Source organism: Pteronotus mesoamericanus, unplaced genomic scaffold, assembly GCF_021234165.1.
Source record: "Pteronotus mesoamericanus isolate MK-2021 breed Mesoamerican mustached bat unplaced genomic scaffold, CSHL_Meso_final contig_493, whole genome shotgun sequence".
Lineage (NCBI taxonomy): Eukaryota > Metazoa > Chordata > Mammalia > Chiroptera > Mormoopidae > Pteronotus > Pteronotus mesoamericanus.
Genome location: NW_026555183.1, coordinates 1050288 through 1065452, shown reverse-complemented (window position 1 = coordinate 1065452; position 15165 = coordinate 1050288). Strand labels below are relative to the sequence as shown.

The 15165-nt window shown below is 47.3% G+C and overlaps 1 protein-coding gene and 1 pseudogene across 1 annotated transcript; both read left to right on the top strand.

Moving 5' to 3' along the window:
- The first annotated feature begins 1811 nt into the window (after positions 1 to 1811).
- Positions 1812 to 2684, top strand: LOC129074385 (40S ribosomal protein SA-like; annotated as a pseudogene).
- Positions 2685 to 5968: 3284 nt separating this feature from the next.
- Positions 5969 to 7267, top strand: LAGE3 (L antigen family member 3). The gene is made up of 3 exons (XM_054578128.1): positions 5969 to 6244; positions 6578 to 6706; positions 6953 to 7267. Exons 1-3 carry the CDS (start codon positions 5997 to 5999, stop codon positions 7065 to 7067), a joined length of 492 nt encoding a protein of 163 aa, XP_054434103.1. The 5' UTR covers positions 5969 to 5996; the 3' UTR covers positions 7068 to 7267.
- Positions 7268 to 15165: the final 7898 nt, after the last annotated feature.

Genomic DNA, 15165 nt, shown 5'->3' with positions numbered 1-15165 from the left:
TCTGCCTTAGCTTTCCTGCTTTTTCTTCCACTTCACTGCTCAGTCCTTCTCTCGCTCTGTTGCTGGTTGTTCCCCTTCACACACACATGCCACCTTTTAATGTTGGGGGTCTCCAGGGCTCTGTCCCCAGAGCCCGTCTTTCTCTGTATCACTTCCCAGGGGGGGCTTGTCCACCTTCACTCCCAGTCTGTGGCTCCTGTCAGCCTTCTCTCCTGAGCTCTAGGCTACATCTCTAGAGTATGATTCTGAGAAAGCTCCTGGCTCTGCTGTAGATACGTCACCCATTCCTTTAGCACACGCTCACTAGCACCTGCCGTGTCCCAAATGCGGGTAACACTGGATCTAGAAGACACATTTCCTTTCCTCTTGGCACCCACGCTGGCCTGCCTCAATGAATGAATCTACCACTCAGTCAGGCTTTTAACGACAGGAGGTGGAAGGCCACCTTTGCCTGTCCCAACTCTCTCCTCTCCATAGGCTATCAGGCAACAATATTTTTGGAATAGTCCAGAGCAGTTGCCTTGTAGATGTTCCAGATCCGGATGTGCCTGATACCTTCCTCCTTAGATTCAGCTTAAGCATTTCTGATGAGAGTGCGGCCATGGGGGTGCTGCGTCCTTCCCCCTCGCCCCCACCCTCAGCATCGGGAGGCGCTCAAGGGCAGGCTGTTGCACTGTTGCGGAGGCTCAGTCACATGGCCACGGTGGTGGCTGCGTGGTCTCTCTGTTGTAAAGTTGTACTTTTCCCTTCCTAATGCACAATTGATCTAGGATAAAACCTTGAGACCCTGTAAATATCCTGCTCCCCAACAATCTTTATCCAATGGTTTTACCACCCAAGGATGATTCTTGCCTGAGTGTATTGCATTGGTGGCTGCAAAATGGTGGGGTTTTGATGCTTGCTTGCTTTCTATAATTATCAGTTGGTGTTTATCCTTTCTCCCCGCTCTCTTTTCTCAATTATCAGATTACTTACTCAACAATTTAGAATCCAAGAGTGTCATTTTGGGGGGTAATTTTTATTGGACTATAGCATGCATACAGTAATGTGCATAAATCATCTCGATATAGTTTGATGGATTTTTAAAATGAATACACCCACGTGTCTACCCGTCCAGATCAAAATAGAGAACATTTCCAGCATTGCAGCACCTGCCCTGGTGCCCCCTTTCAGGCATACTCCTCTCCGAAAAGTTTTTTTGTAAAGGTTTTATTTATTTATTTTTAGAGAGAAGGCAAAGGAGGGGGGGGAGAGAGAGAGAGAGAGAGAGAGAGACATCAATGTGTGGTTGCCCCCCATATGCCCCCAACTGGGGACCTGGCCCACAACCTAGGCTTGTACCCTGACTGGGTATTGAACTGGTGACCCTTTGGTTCACAGGTCAGCACTCAATGCACTGAGCCACACCAGCCAGGGCTCCAAAAAGTTTAATATCATTTTGGATGGTCAAATTGTTCTAACTTTGGTTCTGTCCTGTTGACTCCTGTGTCTCTTCGACATGCCTGGTCCTTTTGTTTCTCAGGCACTTCCTTCCTGTCACTACAAGGTTCCACAGGTTCATCTTGCATTTCTTTTTCTGCCTCAACCCTAGGAAAAGCTCTGGTTCCTTTTAGTGGAGAATGGAATTGAGAAACCAAGGTCTGGGTGCAGGGTATATTCATTGCTGCTGGGTCTCATTGCTTCTAGACTCTTTCACTGGACAAGACTTTGAAAGATATTTTTTTAAGAGTTTCACCCTTCTGCACCACCCAGAGAGGGACCCCTATAGCATTGTTTTTGGTTGCCATGTAACTTAAAGGGAAACTTTCACAATGTCCAGAGGCCTTGAAGTCCTGCAAATGAAGGTGGAGGAAGCCCTTGAACTGCTTGCAGCAGGAACCCACTTAGGTGGCACCAACCTTGACTTCCGAATGGAACAGCACATCTACAAACGGAAAGGTGATGGCATCTACGTCATAAATCTGAAGAGAACCTGGGAGAAGCTTCTGCTGGCAACGCGTGCCATTGAAAACCCTGCTGATGGGAGTGTCGTTTGTGCAGGAATACTGGCCGGTGGGCTGTGCTGAAGTTTGCTGCTGCCACTGGAACCACTCCCACTGCCGGCCACTTCACCCCTGAAAACTTCACTAACCAGGTCCAGGTGGCCTTCTGGAAGCCGAGACTTCTGGTGGTTACCAATCCCAGGGCTGGCCACCAGCCTCTCACTCAGGCGTCCTGTATTAACCTGCCTACCATTGCTCTGCGTTACATACTCTCCTCTGGGCTCCTTGGACACTGCCATCCCCGCAGCAGCAAGGCTGCTCACTCAGTGTCTCTGCTGTGATGGATGCTGGCCAGGGAAGTTCTGTGCATGCGTGGCACCATCTCCCATGCACACCCATGGGAGGTCATGCCTGATCTCTACTTCTGCAGAGATCCTGAAGAGATTGAAAAGGAAGAGCAGGCCACTGCTGAAAAGGCTGTGACTAAGGAGGAAATTTAGGGCGAATGGACCGCTTTGGCTCCCAAATTCACTGCTGCTGAGCCTGAGGTCGCAGACTGGTCTGAAGGTACAGGTGGCCTCTGTGCCTATTCAGCAGATTCCTACTGAAGACTGGAGCGCTCGGCCTGCCCCTGAAGACTGGCCTGCAGCCCCCACTGCACAGGCCACTGAATAGGTAGGAGCAACCACGGAGTGGCCTTAAGCTTTTCTTCCGCAAACTGTTAGCAGAATGGAAATATGGTTGACAGAAAATAAACAGTTTCTAAAAAAAGAGAGTTTACACTGTGATCCCCAATTTTAATCCAGCATCACAGTTCTTTGTGTCACCTTCCCTTATTCCACAGTGAGAAGTCTCATTCCCAGGAGCATCAACATATTTACACGTTTGCTCTACCAGATAAAGCCTGTCTTAAAGTACACCCAAAATAGCTTTACAGTCACCTCATCGCCACCATTGCCAACAACATGCATCCTAAGAGTAAAGCCAGTGTCTTTTGTCCTAAGGATACATCTCAGGAAGGGAGCAGAGTCAGACAACTGAGTGTAAAAAGCACCTGAATTAATTTCTCTGTGTGGTTTTGTTATAAACTGGATATGCAGTTAGGCTCATTTGTTTTTGTTTTTAATTCAATTTTAGCATTTGATTTTTTCACTCTTTTTTTAAAGATTTTATTTATTTTCAGAGAGAAGGGAAAGGAGGGAGAAAGAGAGGAAGAGAAACATCGGTGTGAGAGAGCAACATAGATCAATCGCCTCTCACAGGCCCCCCGGACTGGGGACCCGGCCTGCAACCCAGACACGTGCCTTGCTTGACCAGGAACTAAACCAAAAACCTTTCGGTCCGCAGGCTGGAGCTCAATCCACTGAGCCACACCAGCCAGGGCAGATTTTTTCACTCTTTCAAATGTATTTTTGCACATTTAAAATATTTACAATGGTTCAAAGTCAAAACTACAGAAAAGTTTATTCCAAGAAATCTCATAAAAGTCTATTCCAATCCCAGAAATGGTCAACCTCCAATAGGTGACCATTTTCATTAGTTTTGAGTTTCTCCTCCCTGTGTCTTTTCTTCCAATAAATGTGTGTCTGTGAGAGTGTATGTCCTTTGCACTCTGCTTTTTTCACGTAACAATGTATCCTGAAAATTATTTCATTTTTATTAGAGATTTTCATTCTTTTTTACTGCTGCTTACGACTATTGTATGAATGTACCATAGATTAGTTCACCAATTCCCTGGTGATGGACGTCTACACTGTATCCAATAACTTTATGTTACCAATTATGTTACAATGGATAATTTTGTGCATGTTATTTTGTATTTCTGACATAACTTCCTGCATGGGGATTGGTGGGTCCAAGACAGTGATCGAGTTTTGTACATACATAATATTTTATTTCATTCAATGTGCAAAAAAAACACCTACTGTATAAACTGTACTGAACAAGAAAAAGGTACCAGACATGATATATCAACAACATATTAAGTGAAGAAAACAAGATTATCACTTCAGATTATTAGAAATGCTATGCAGCAATTTTAAATGGGCAAATATGATGAAGGGTGCCTGGGGGCAGTATGTTAGAGGTGATCCAGAAGTCCTCTCAGAGGTGACTTTGGAATCAAGATCCTACGACAAGAAGGAGCCAGCCACAGAGGGGTTTGGAGCCAGCCACAGCCTTCCAAATAGAAGAGTAAGTGCAGTGGGCTGGGAGCGGAATGCCCCTGGTCAAGAGCTGAGAAATGGCCCCAGAGGCTGCAGAAAATGAGGAAGCAGGCAGGTGGGGGTAGAGGGTGGAGGAGCTGGAAGCCAGGACACCCAGGGCTTTTATAAGATACAGCAAAGAGTTTGGATTTGATTCCAAGGGAAATGGGAAATTGTTTTAAGGTTTTAATCAGAGATGTGTGATATGTGATTTACATTAAAAATTAAAACCTAATCCTGCTGTGTGGAGAACAGGCTCTAGAGGAACAAGTGTAGAAAAAAACCAGGTAGGAAGCTGCAGAAGGAGGTCAAGGAGAAATGGTAGCTCCCACTGGAGACTAGCAATGAAGAGGGAGAGAAATGGGCTGATTACGCTCTGTTTTAAGGGGCAATCCAACAGGATTTAATTATACAGTTCAGCTCTATATCCTTCCTTATGACTACAATGAGGAAAACAGAAAACTAACATGAAAAATCACCATCAGAAACTTCATGTCACTTTAAAAACTTATTTTTGAGTCCTGGCCAGTGTAGCTCAGTTGGAGCTCAAACTGAAAGGTCTCGGGTTCGATTTCCGGTCAGGGCACATGCCTGGGTTGCGGGTTCAGTCCCCTGTTGGGGTGCTTGCTGATCGATGTTTCACACCCTCTTTTTCTCCCTCCTTTCCCCCCTAGAATCAATAAAAGAAAAAACAACATTTTGATTTTTAAAAAGTCATATAAGGTCACTGTCAAAAATGTTCAGGAAAATGGAAAAAGGAAGTTGTCACCCACAGTGCCATCGCACAGAGATAACAAGTATTTATTTTTTGGTGTATTGTTCTAGGATTTCAATGTATGTATATAATAATTTACTAAGTTGGGATTTTAGTGATTTCAGTTTTGCATTTTGATTTTTCACATGTGAAATTAGCCCTGCTCCCACTGCCACTACTTTATCTCAGGTCTCTATCATTTCCTTCCTTGCTTCTGCGCTGTTTCCCTACTGGCAGGCTCGATCTTCATACCGCCCACTTAGTGGTCTTTCTAAAAGGCAAATATGATTGACTCATCGCCCCCTATAAAATTCCCTTTGACTTCTCCATCTACGTTGGCGATGGGGGCCAGGTGCAAAGTAGTAGCGCTTGTGGACTATCCGACCCCACCTCCCTGCACAAATCACTGCAAGGATATTGAGCGGCATTTTGGGGGGACACTGGGCCCGGGGAAGGAAACTAGTCCAACTGTCTGATAGCCTCACACGAGGTGAGGGGAAAGGGGGACGGGTTTCCACCGGGACACTGGGGTCACAGGTCGCTCTAAAGAGGCGGAGTTTCAAGAAGGAGCACTCTTAAACCTGGTAGCCAACGAGGTGTCTCCAGGCTGTGTCAGGGCTGGCTGGGCGGGAACCAATCTCCCGCCCAACTGAATTGCGAGGGGGCGGGGACTCTGCGCAGGAGCTCTGGGGATCCCCAGGAAAACTGCGCGCTAAGGGGCGGAGCTTTGTGAGGGAGTGCCGCCTTGGGGTCTCCGGGTCCTGCGGCTTGCAGGGCCAGCTTGGTGGGAGCTGACCACCCAACTGGTTTCCCACAGCCTTGTCACTGTTCGGTCTCCTTGGCGGCCTCACCAGGGACCTGTTTGGGCAGGCGCCCTGGGGTCCAGTCGTGCCCAAAGAGAAGGAGCTTCTTCAGGGAGCCTCAGTTTTTTCAATGCCGAAGGACTCTGAAATCCCAGAGCAGGGTCCGTTTGGCGGGAACTGACCACACACCTCACTAGGTTCTGGTTGCGCACGCCTGTAGGGTGGAGTCAGCGCGAAGGGGCGGAGAGTGGAGATGCTCAGGACTGCGCTCCGGGGGCGGGGCCGAAGACGGAGCGTGGCGGCCATGCAGGCCCCGGACGCAGGCCCCACGGGAGCCCACGGCCAGGACAGCCAGGATGGCTACGGCACCCCTCGCGGTGCAGGCGAGGCGGCCACTGTAGCCGGCGGAGCTCCGCGTGTTGCGCGAGCACAGAATGCCTCAGGGCGGGGTGAAGACGCAGCACTCACGGTCAGAAGGCCGGAAAATCGACTACATACTTTGTAACCTACCCGAGGGGACAGCGGGGAATACCCTGGGGGCTGTCTTCTGGAGGGTTGCGTTGGGTGCAGAGGGACGGACAGGTCGGGCCCAAAAGGGGAGCAGAGGGAACCAGGCGCAGCTTGGCGTGTACGGGCCAGGGAGAGTCTGGAGGGGAAGAAGAAATGAGAGCGGGGGCGGGGTAACGGGGTGGCTGGTGGGCATTAGGGCCAGGGGTGTTCTGGAGGGGGTGGATGAAAGTAGTCCTGGGGGTGTGTGAAACTGGTCAAGGTGGCGTGAGAGGGGACCTGAGAGCAAAGTCGGTGTGGACGGTGCCTTAACTGAATCTCCACCAGCGCCCTCCGTGTGCCTTTCCCGTCCCCCTTGGAGGCAGACATTGCCTGTGGATCCCTGGCCCCAGATGCGGAACCCCACCGAGAGGCGATTCGGAAGGAGCTCACAGTCAGCGGCAGCGTCCTAGCCGTGTAAGCTCTAGAAGGAGAGGGGGCAGCAGATGGCAGGGCCAGACTCAACCGAGGAGCTCTTTACTGGAAACGAGGAGACACTCAAGAGTAAGGTCTGGCGGGCGGGGGCGGCGGGGACTTGGTGCGGTCCAAGGGGGTGTTGTAGTGAAGACAGCAAAGGGTTCAGTCTAATGCCCGAGGGACAGGGCAGGAAAGAGAGGAGTCATCACTTCTAACTTGATTTTCTTTTTTCCCCCTCACTTTCAGCTTCTGGAGAGCTGAAGACGCACACCTCCTCCGAATTTCCATCATCAACTTTCTTGACCAGCTTTCCCTGGTGATGCGGACCATGCAGCGCTTTGGGCCCCCTCTTTGCCGCTAAAGCTGGGCCAGGAAAAGGGGGCTGAGGCCCAGCCTTGCATCCGGCCGTAGGCAGAGGATCCTTCCCACAGCAGTGATTCCTGCAGTGGTGGCCGCTTTATTATGGGGCCCTAACCGTTTGCCTGTACTGGACCTTGGGCCCTTGTGGTCCACTTGTTTTGTTTAGTGCCGAAGTCTTTGTCACTGCAGCAAATAAAACAGACCTACTACTATTCCATATCTGAGTTTCTTTTCAACTCCGGCACCTCTTAATAGGCTAGGCTTTGTCTCAGGGGCGGAGGGGAGGTCTGGGAATCATGTGTTCCAGCACTGCAAGGTAACTGGAGACAATCTAGGAAATAGAAGATGGGTCTTGTCATGCAGTATTAACTACTGGGAACATTTTGGAATTGTTCCTTAGTTTTATAGCTGTATATATGGTCAGTGTGTAACAATAGCATAATGTATAATATTTTGCAAGGTTAGCATTTTTACTAATATTTTTCATCAACATGAACTTTTCCTCTTTCTAAAACTTCTTCGAAAGCTTTATTGAATGGAGGCATATCATACATTATAATGTAATTATTGACCATTTAAATTATTTTAAATTTTTGTCCTATTACAGGTCATAATTCAATGGAATTCTTGTATTAAATGTTTGTGTGAATGATTGTGTCCTTAAGACAGATTCCAAGAGGCCCTGGCTGGTGTGGCTCAGTTGGTTGGAGTATCGTCCAGTACACCAAAAGGCTGCAGATTCGATTCCCACTGAGGGCACATGCCTAGGTTGCGAGTTTGATCCCCAGTCAGGGTGCGTATGGGAGGCAACCAATTGATGTTTCTTTTTTTTTTTAAGTATATTTTATTGATTATGTTATTACAGTTGTCCCATTTTTTCTCCCCTTTATTCCCCTCTGCCCTGTAACCACCACGTTGTCTAGCATTCCCCCCCTTAGTTCATGCCCATGGGTTCTACATGTAAGTTCTTCGGCTTCTCCATTTACTATACTACTCTTAACTTCCCTGTCTATTTTGTACCTAACAATTATGCTTCTTATTCCTTGTACCCATTCCCCCATTCTTTCCCTTCCCCCTCCCTGCCAATAACCCTCCATGTGATCTCCATTTCTGTGATTCTGTTCCCGTTCTAGTTGTTTGCTTAGTTTGTTTTTGTTTTTGTCTTAGGTTCAGTTGTTGATAGTTATGAGTTTGTTGTAATTTTACTCTTCATAGTTTTGATCTTTTTCTCCGGTAAGTCCTTTTAATATTTCATAGAATAAGGGCTCAGTGATGATGAACTCCTTTAACTTGACCTTATCTGGGAAGCACTTTATCTGCCCTTCCATTCTAAGTGATAGCTTTGCTGCATAGAGGAATCTTGGATGTAGGTCCTTGCCCTTCATGACTTGGAATACTTCTTGCCAGCCCCTTCTTGCCTGTTAGGTTTCCTTTGAGAAATCAGCTGCTAGTCTTATGGGAATGCCTTTGTAGGTAACTGTCTCCTTTTCTCTTGCTGTTTTTAAGATTCTCTCCTTATCTTTAATCTTGGGTAACTTCATTATGATGTGCCTCGGTGGGTGCTTCCTTGGGTCCAACTTCTTTGGGACTCTCTGAGCTTGCTGGATCTCTTAGAAGTCTATTTCCTTCACCAAATTGGGAACGTTCTCCTTCATTGTTTTTTCAAATAAGTTTTCAATTTCTTGCTCTTCCTCTTCTCCTTCTGGCACCCCTATGATTTGGACGTTGGAATGTTTGAAGTTGCTCGGGAGGTTCCTAGGACTCTCCTCATTTTTTTGAATTCTTGTTTCTTCATTCTATTCCGGTTGAATGTTTATATCTCTCTCCTGTTCCAAATCATTGATTTGAGTCCCAGTCTTGCCTTCACTCTTGGTTCCCTGTATATTTTTCTTTATTTCACTTTATATAGCCTTCGCTTCTTCCTTTATTTTGTGTCCGTACGCAATCATTTCTGTGAGCATCTTGATTACCAGTCTTTTAAACTCTGCATCTGATAGGTTACCTATCTCCTCCTCTCTTAGGGATTTTTTCCTGGAGTTTTGAACTGTTTTTTCATTTGGGCCATATTTCTTTGTCTTGGCGCACCTGTTATGCTGTAAGGGGCGGAGCCTTAGGTATTCGCCAGGATGGGGCAACCCACTTCCCTGTGCTGTGGCGCTCTATGTGGGGGCGGGGTCTGAGAGGGAACAGTACTGCTTGCTTGGCTCTCTCCCAGCTTTCAGTCACTTCCCCCACTACCCACAAGCAAATTGTGCATTTCTGGTGCTGATTCCCGAGTGGGTGGGTTTGTGTATGTTCTAGGACCTCGTAGGTTCCTCCAGTGGACTGTCCTGTGAGACTGGGAGTTTCTCCCACCACCACAACCTTCACAGGTTTTTACAGCCAGAGGTTTTGGGGCTTTATTTTCCCGTGCTATAACCCTGGGTTGCACAGTCGGTCTCACTCCCCAGTTGTGCCTCCCAGTTTATCCACAGTCAAATGTGGGCCCGCCTCGTCCTCCAGCTGCCACCTTGCCAGGCACCCTCTCCACCCGGCTGCCCGTCTCTGCTGCTCCTGCCAGTCCGGATGAATGTTTCGTCTTCAACTCCTTGGTTGTCAGACTTTCAAACATTTAGATTATCTGCAGCTCTGGGTTTTTTGGGTTTTTTTTTTTTATTTGTTATTGTCCTTCTTTCGGTTGTACAAGGAAGCGAAGCATATCTGCCTACACCTCAGTCTTGGCCAGAAGTCTCCAATTGATGTGTCTCTCATAGATGTGTCTCTTTCTCCTTTCCTATCTATCTAAAATCAATAAACATAGTTTAAAAAGTTTTTAACTGGTATGTCTGTATTTCAAGAGTTGTTAAATTTTGACCAAATTTCCTTATTTTATTTATTTTATTTTTAATTATATTTTATTGATTATGCTATTACAGTTATCCCAACTTTTCCCCCTTTGCATCCATCCACCCAGCACCGCCCACCCCCTCAGACAATCCCCCCGCCTTGTTCTTTCCTGTGGGTCATGCATATAAGTTCTTTGGCTACTCCATTTCCTACACTCTACTTTACATCCTATGGCCATTCTGTAACTACCTATTTGTACTTCTTTTTTTAAGAAAAAACATTTTATTTGCTAATTTATTTCCAGAGAGAGAGGAAGGGAAGGGAAGGAGAAAGAAAAGGAAAGAAACACCAATCAGTTGCTTCTCACATGCCCCCAGCTGGGGACCTGGCCCACAACCCAGGCATGTGCCTTCACTGGGAATCGAACCAGAAACCTTTCAGTTCTCAGGCCAGTGCCCAACACACTGAGCCACACCAGCCAGGGCCTGTTTGTATGTGTTAATCCCCTCAACTCTTTACCCTTCCTCCACTTACCTCTCCCATCTGGGAACCATCAAAACTCTCCATATCCATGATTCTGTCTCTGTTCTTCTTGTTTGCTTAGTTTGTTTTTTATATTCAATTGTTGACAGGTATGTATTTTTGCCACTTTAATATTCATAGTTTTCATCTTCTTTTTCTTAAATAAGCCCCTTTAACATTTCATATAATAATGGCTTGGTGATGATGAACTCCTTTAGCTTGTGCTTGGCTGGGAAGCTCTTTATCATCCCACCCATTCTAAATGATAGCTTTGCTGGGTGAGCAATCTTGGCTGTAGGTCTCTGCTTTTCATGACTTTGAATTTTCTTGCCAGTCCCTTCTAGCCTGCGAAGTTTCTTTTGAGAAATGAGCAGACCATCTTATGGGAACTCCCCCGTAGGTAACCAACTGATTCTCTCTTGCTGCTTTTTTCTGTTTGTTTTAGATTTTATTTATTTAGTTTTAGAGAGGGGAAGGGAGGGAGAAAGAGAAAGAGAAACATCAATGTGTGGTTGCCTCTTATGTGCCCCCTGCTGGAGACCTGGCCCACAACCCAGGCATGTGCCCTAGATTGGGAATCGAACCGGCGACCCTTTGGTTTGCAATCCACTGAGCCATGCCAGCCAGGGCTCTCTTCCTGCTTTTAAGATTCTCTCTTTATCTTTAACCTTTGGCATTTTAATCATGATGTGTCTTGCAGTGGGCCTCTTTCCATCCATCTTGTTTGGGATTCTTTGTGCTTCCTGGACTTGCATGTCTATTTCCTTCATCAAGTTAGGGAAGTTTTCTTCCATTGTTTTTTCAAATAGATTTACAATTTCTTGCTCTTTCTCTTCTCCTTCTGGCACCCTTATGAGGAGCATGTTGGATTATTTCAAGTTGTCCCAGAGGCTGCTTATACTATCCTCATTATTTTGGATTCTTTTTTCTTCTTATTCCTCTTGCTTGGTTTTTTTTTTTTTTCTTCCTTATGTTCCAAATCATTGATTTGATTCTTGGCTATATCCACTCTACTGTTGTTTCCCTGTAAATTGTTCTTTATTTCAATGAGTGTATCCTTCATTTCTGACTGGATCTTTTTTATGCTGCTGAGGTCCTCACTAAGTTCCTTGAGCATGCTAATAACCAGTGTTTTGAACTCTGCATCTGATGGATTGCTTATCTCCATTTTGTTTAGCTCTTTCTGGAGTTTTGATCTGTTCTTTCATTTGGGCCGTGTTTCTCTGTCTCCTCATTGTGGCAGGCTCCATGTGTCTGTTTCTGTGTATTAGGTAGAGCTTCTTTGATTCCATGTCTTGGTAGTGTGGCTCAATGCAGTAGGTTTCCTATAGGGTCCAGTGGACCCTCCCCTATTACCCAAGCTGGGTACTTGAGGTGTGCCCTTCATGTGAAGTGAGTACACCCTCCTCTTGTAGTTGAGCCTTGGTTGCTATTGGCAGATCAATGGTGGGGGGGGATTTACCCAGACCAGTCAGCTGCAAGGACTGGCTGTGACCACTGACCACCAACCTCTGCCCTGTGTGGAGGATCAGCTGTGCAGGGGCAGGGTGGTGGTGCTCTGATGTGGATGGTAGCTGTCCCCTGGGTGCCCAGGGCCCTGGGGTTTCCCGGGTGGTCCAGGCCAAATCAGCCCCTACCTGTGTTGCCCGGGGTACCCTGCCTAAGCTATAAAGCTATCTGAGATGGCTGCTACTTGTGCTGGGCTTGGAGATTCCCAGATATAGCCAAAGTGTGAATCTAGGCTGTTTGCTGCTAATTTTGAACCTGGGGCTCACTGGGACCAGCTGTTGCTCATTTGAGAGGATTTAGGAAGTGGTACAGTGTGAACAAAGATCTGCCATTCATAGGGAAATGTATCTTGGGTGGGACCATAAGTTGGGTGGCTCTGAGTCTCTAGGGGATCTAATAGTGTTAGCCAAGTGGATGGAGTCTCAGATGTGGCACCAGCTTGCCGGCTCAGTGACTCTGTGGGGTGATGGTTTACAAAGGGGACAATGGTCTCTGCTCACCTTGACGCCAGATAGATACTTCAGTATTTACCCAGTATGCCACTGGGCCTTTGAAGCTGCCACCCCTGTCCTGGAGTTCAGAGGGGGTGAGTCTGAGTAGGTGAGTCCGTGTGTGGGTTCTTTAAGAGGAACTGCTTGGGGCTCCAGAAGTTTCTTCCACTGACTCAATCCCCGCTGGTTTTTGCAGCCAGGTGTGGGGATTTATCTTCCTGATATTGGAACACTGAGCTGGGGAGTCTGCTGTGAGGCTGGTACTTCTCACTTCCAAGATGTCCCTCCCGAATTTTATCCACCGCATGTGGATGTGGGACCAGCCCATTCTGTGTCGGCACCCTTCCTACCAGTCTGGATGGATGTGGTTTCTTTAATTCCGTAGTTGTCAGACTTTCATTCAACTCAATTTCTGTTGGTTCTGAGTAATTGTTGTCCTATATTTTAGTTGTAATTTTGATATGGTTGTGCGAAGAGGTGAGCCGTGTCTGCCTATACTGCAATCTTGACCAGAAGAGTTAAATTTAAAAAAAAATGTGTTATTTATTTATTTTTAGAGAGAGGGGAAAGGAGAGAGAAAGAGAGGGGGAGAAACATCTGACGTGTGAGAGAGAAGTCAATCGGTCGCCTCTCACATGCTCCCGACTGGAGGCCTGGCCCACATACCAGGCATGTGCCCTGACTGGGAATTGAACCAGTAACCTTTTGGTTCACTGGCCCGTACTCAATCCATTGAGCCACACCAGCCAGGGCAAGGAAGAATGAAATTGTTTTTAAAAGATAGATTCCAAGAGGTAGACTTACTGAGTTGAATATGATTTATTTTATAAAGCTCTCAATTGCACTGCAGAAAATGTACTCTCCAACCAGAATGCTGGTTTCCCCCATCCTTGTCGCTGTTGGGTCTCCTTGGCAAAAATCTTTTAAAAATTTCGTTTGCATGGCAAGAGCAAACAACCCAGAAATGATAAAATCAGAGCTTTGTGACCGACTAGTCTCGTCTCCGGTCAGTGAGGAAAAGTGCTGGGGCAACTGGCTTAAACCTCTCATTGGAAGGAGTGAGCTCCCTGTAAATTATATCGCAGCTCTTGCTAAAGTCATTTATTATCACAGCTCTTTTATAGATGCCATCGGATTGTCTCGAAGATGGTCGTGCTTTCTTGGAATAAAGGCAGCTTTGCTTCCTTTTCAATGTGGATGGCTTTTATTGGTTGATATCGTTTCTCGACGTCGGATTGTATTTTCCTGCCTCTCCACATGCCTGGTAGTTTTAGATCGGATGCTAGATATCGTGATTTTCCCTTGAGTGCTGGGTATCTTCATAGTCTGAGACATATGTTTTGCCATTAGTTCTGGATGCTATTAAGTGACTTGGCTAGAATTGGATCCTTTAGAGTCTGGCTCTCAAGATTTGCTGTGTGGGCCCTTTCAGAATGGGAGTCATTTTTGCCGCACCCTACTGAGGCAAAACCCGTGGGAGCGCCCTGCCTGATGCCTCCCAAATTGTGAGGTTTACCACCCTGGCCGGTGGGGACAGCCACTAGTCCCTGTCCTGCTTGAGCCCTGGGCGTGGTTACCTTTCATCCCTTCAGGTAGTTCTCCACCCCCCGGCCCCGCCCCCGGCCTCATGCCGATTCCTCACAGGCTTGTGCTGCTCAGTGGCCTGCGGAATACTGGGGGGGGGGGGGGGGGGGGACCCTCTGGGATAGGCAGCGTTCTCTCCCTCTGCCACTCTCCCCGCTGCGGTCCTCTACCTCGCAAACTCTAGGTGCTGAGGATTTCGGTTCCTACTCCTAAACTACGGGTGTCCGTGGGCTCTGCCAGGAAACTCCCTGTCCACACAGTCGGCTGGGGCAAGTGCAGGGCAGACCTCTCGTTTCTCTTCTCCCAGAGATCACTCATCGCTCGATACCCGTTTTCTTTACAGCCTGTGTTTCATATATTTTGTCTGGTTTTGGGGGGTTGTTTCAAATAAGTGGCAGCCTAAATCCAGTCCCCGTTACTCCATCTGTGCGAACAGAGCCAGCCATTGTAGGACGTGGGGAGCTGTGACGTTGTGAGCTGGGGCGAGAGAGATGCCCTCGATGGGCTGATGGCCGCGGTGGTCACGATGATTGTGAAGTATCTCACCTGACAGCATGCAGCACTCGTAGTGGCTACAGATAGGGTCTGTTTGTCTAGCTTGTTTTCAAAGAAGATTTTATTTATTTATAGAGAGAAGGAAAGGAATGGAGAAAGAGAGGGAGAGAGACATCAATGTGCAAGATATACATCAATAGGTTGCCTCTCGCACGCCCCCTACTGGGGACCTGGCCCGCAACTCAGGCATGTGCCCTGACTGGGGGATAGAACCTTTCGGTTCACAGGCTGGCACTCAGTCCACTGAACCACACCAGCCAGGGCAAGAATCATTTCTTTAAAAAAACTAGAGAGCCCTGGCTGGTGTGGTTCAGTGGACTGAGTGCCAGCCTGTGAACCGCAAGGTCGCCAGTTCTATTCCCAGTCAGGGCACACGCCTGGGTTGCGGGCCAGGTCCCCAGTAGGGGGCATGCGAGAGGCAACCAGATATTGATGTGGCTCTTTCTCCCTTTGCGTCTCTCTAAAAATAAATAATTTTTTTCAAAGAAATGATTCTTAAGTTCTTAATTGTTGATAGATGAGGACTTAGCTCTTTTACACCATGTACTCTGCTTCCTCTCCTCTTCCCCACATGGTTCTGTTAAATTCTAGGAATTTCTCTCTTTTCCCCTG

Bases quoted from the DNA above. Each gene is read 5' to 3' on its own strand.
- LAGE3 (XM_054578128.1), top strand. From the start codon at position 5,997: ATGCTCAGGACTGCGCTCCGGGGGCGGGGCCGAAGACGGAGCGTGGCG. The intron at 6,245-6,577 runs GTAACCTACCCG...AATCTCCACCAG, and splicing joins GAAAATCGACTACATACTTT to CGCCCTCCGTGTGCCTTTCC. The intron at 6,707-6,952 runs GTAAGCTCTAGA...CCTCACTTTCAG, and splicing joins AGCGGCAGCGTCCTAGCCGT to CTTCTGGAGAGCTGAAGACG.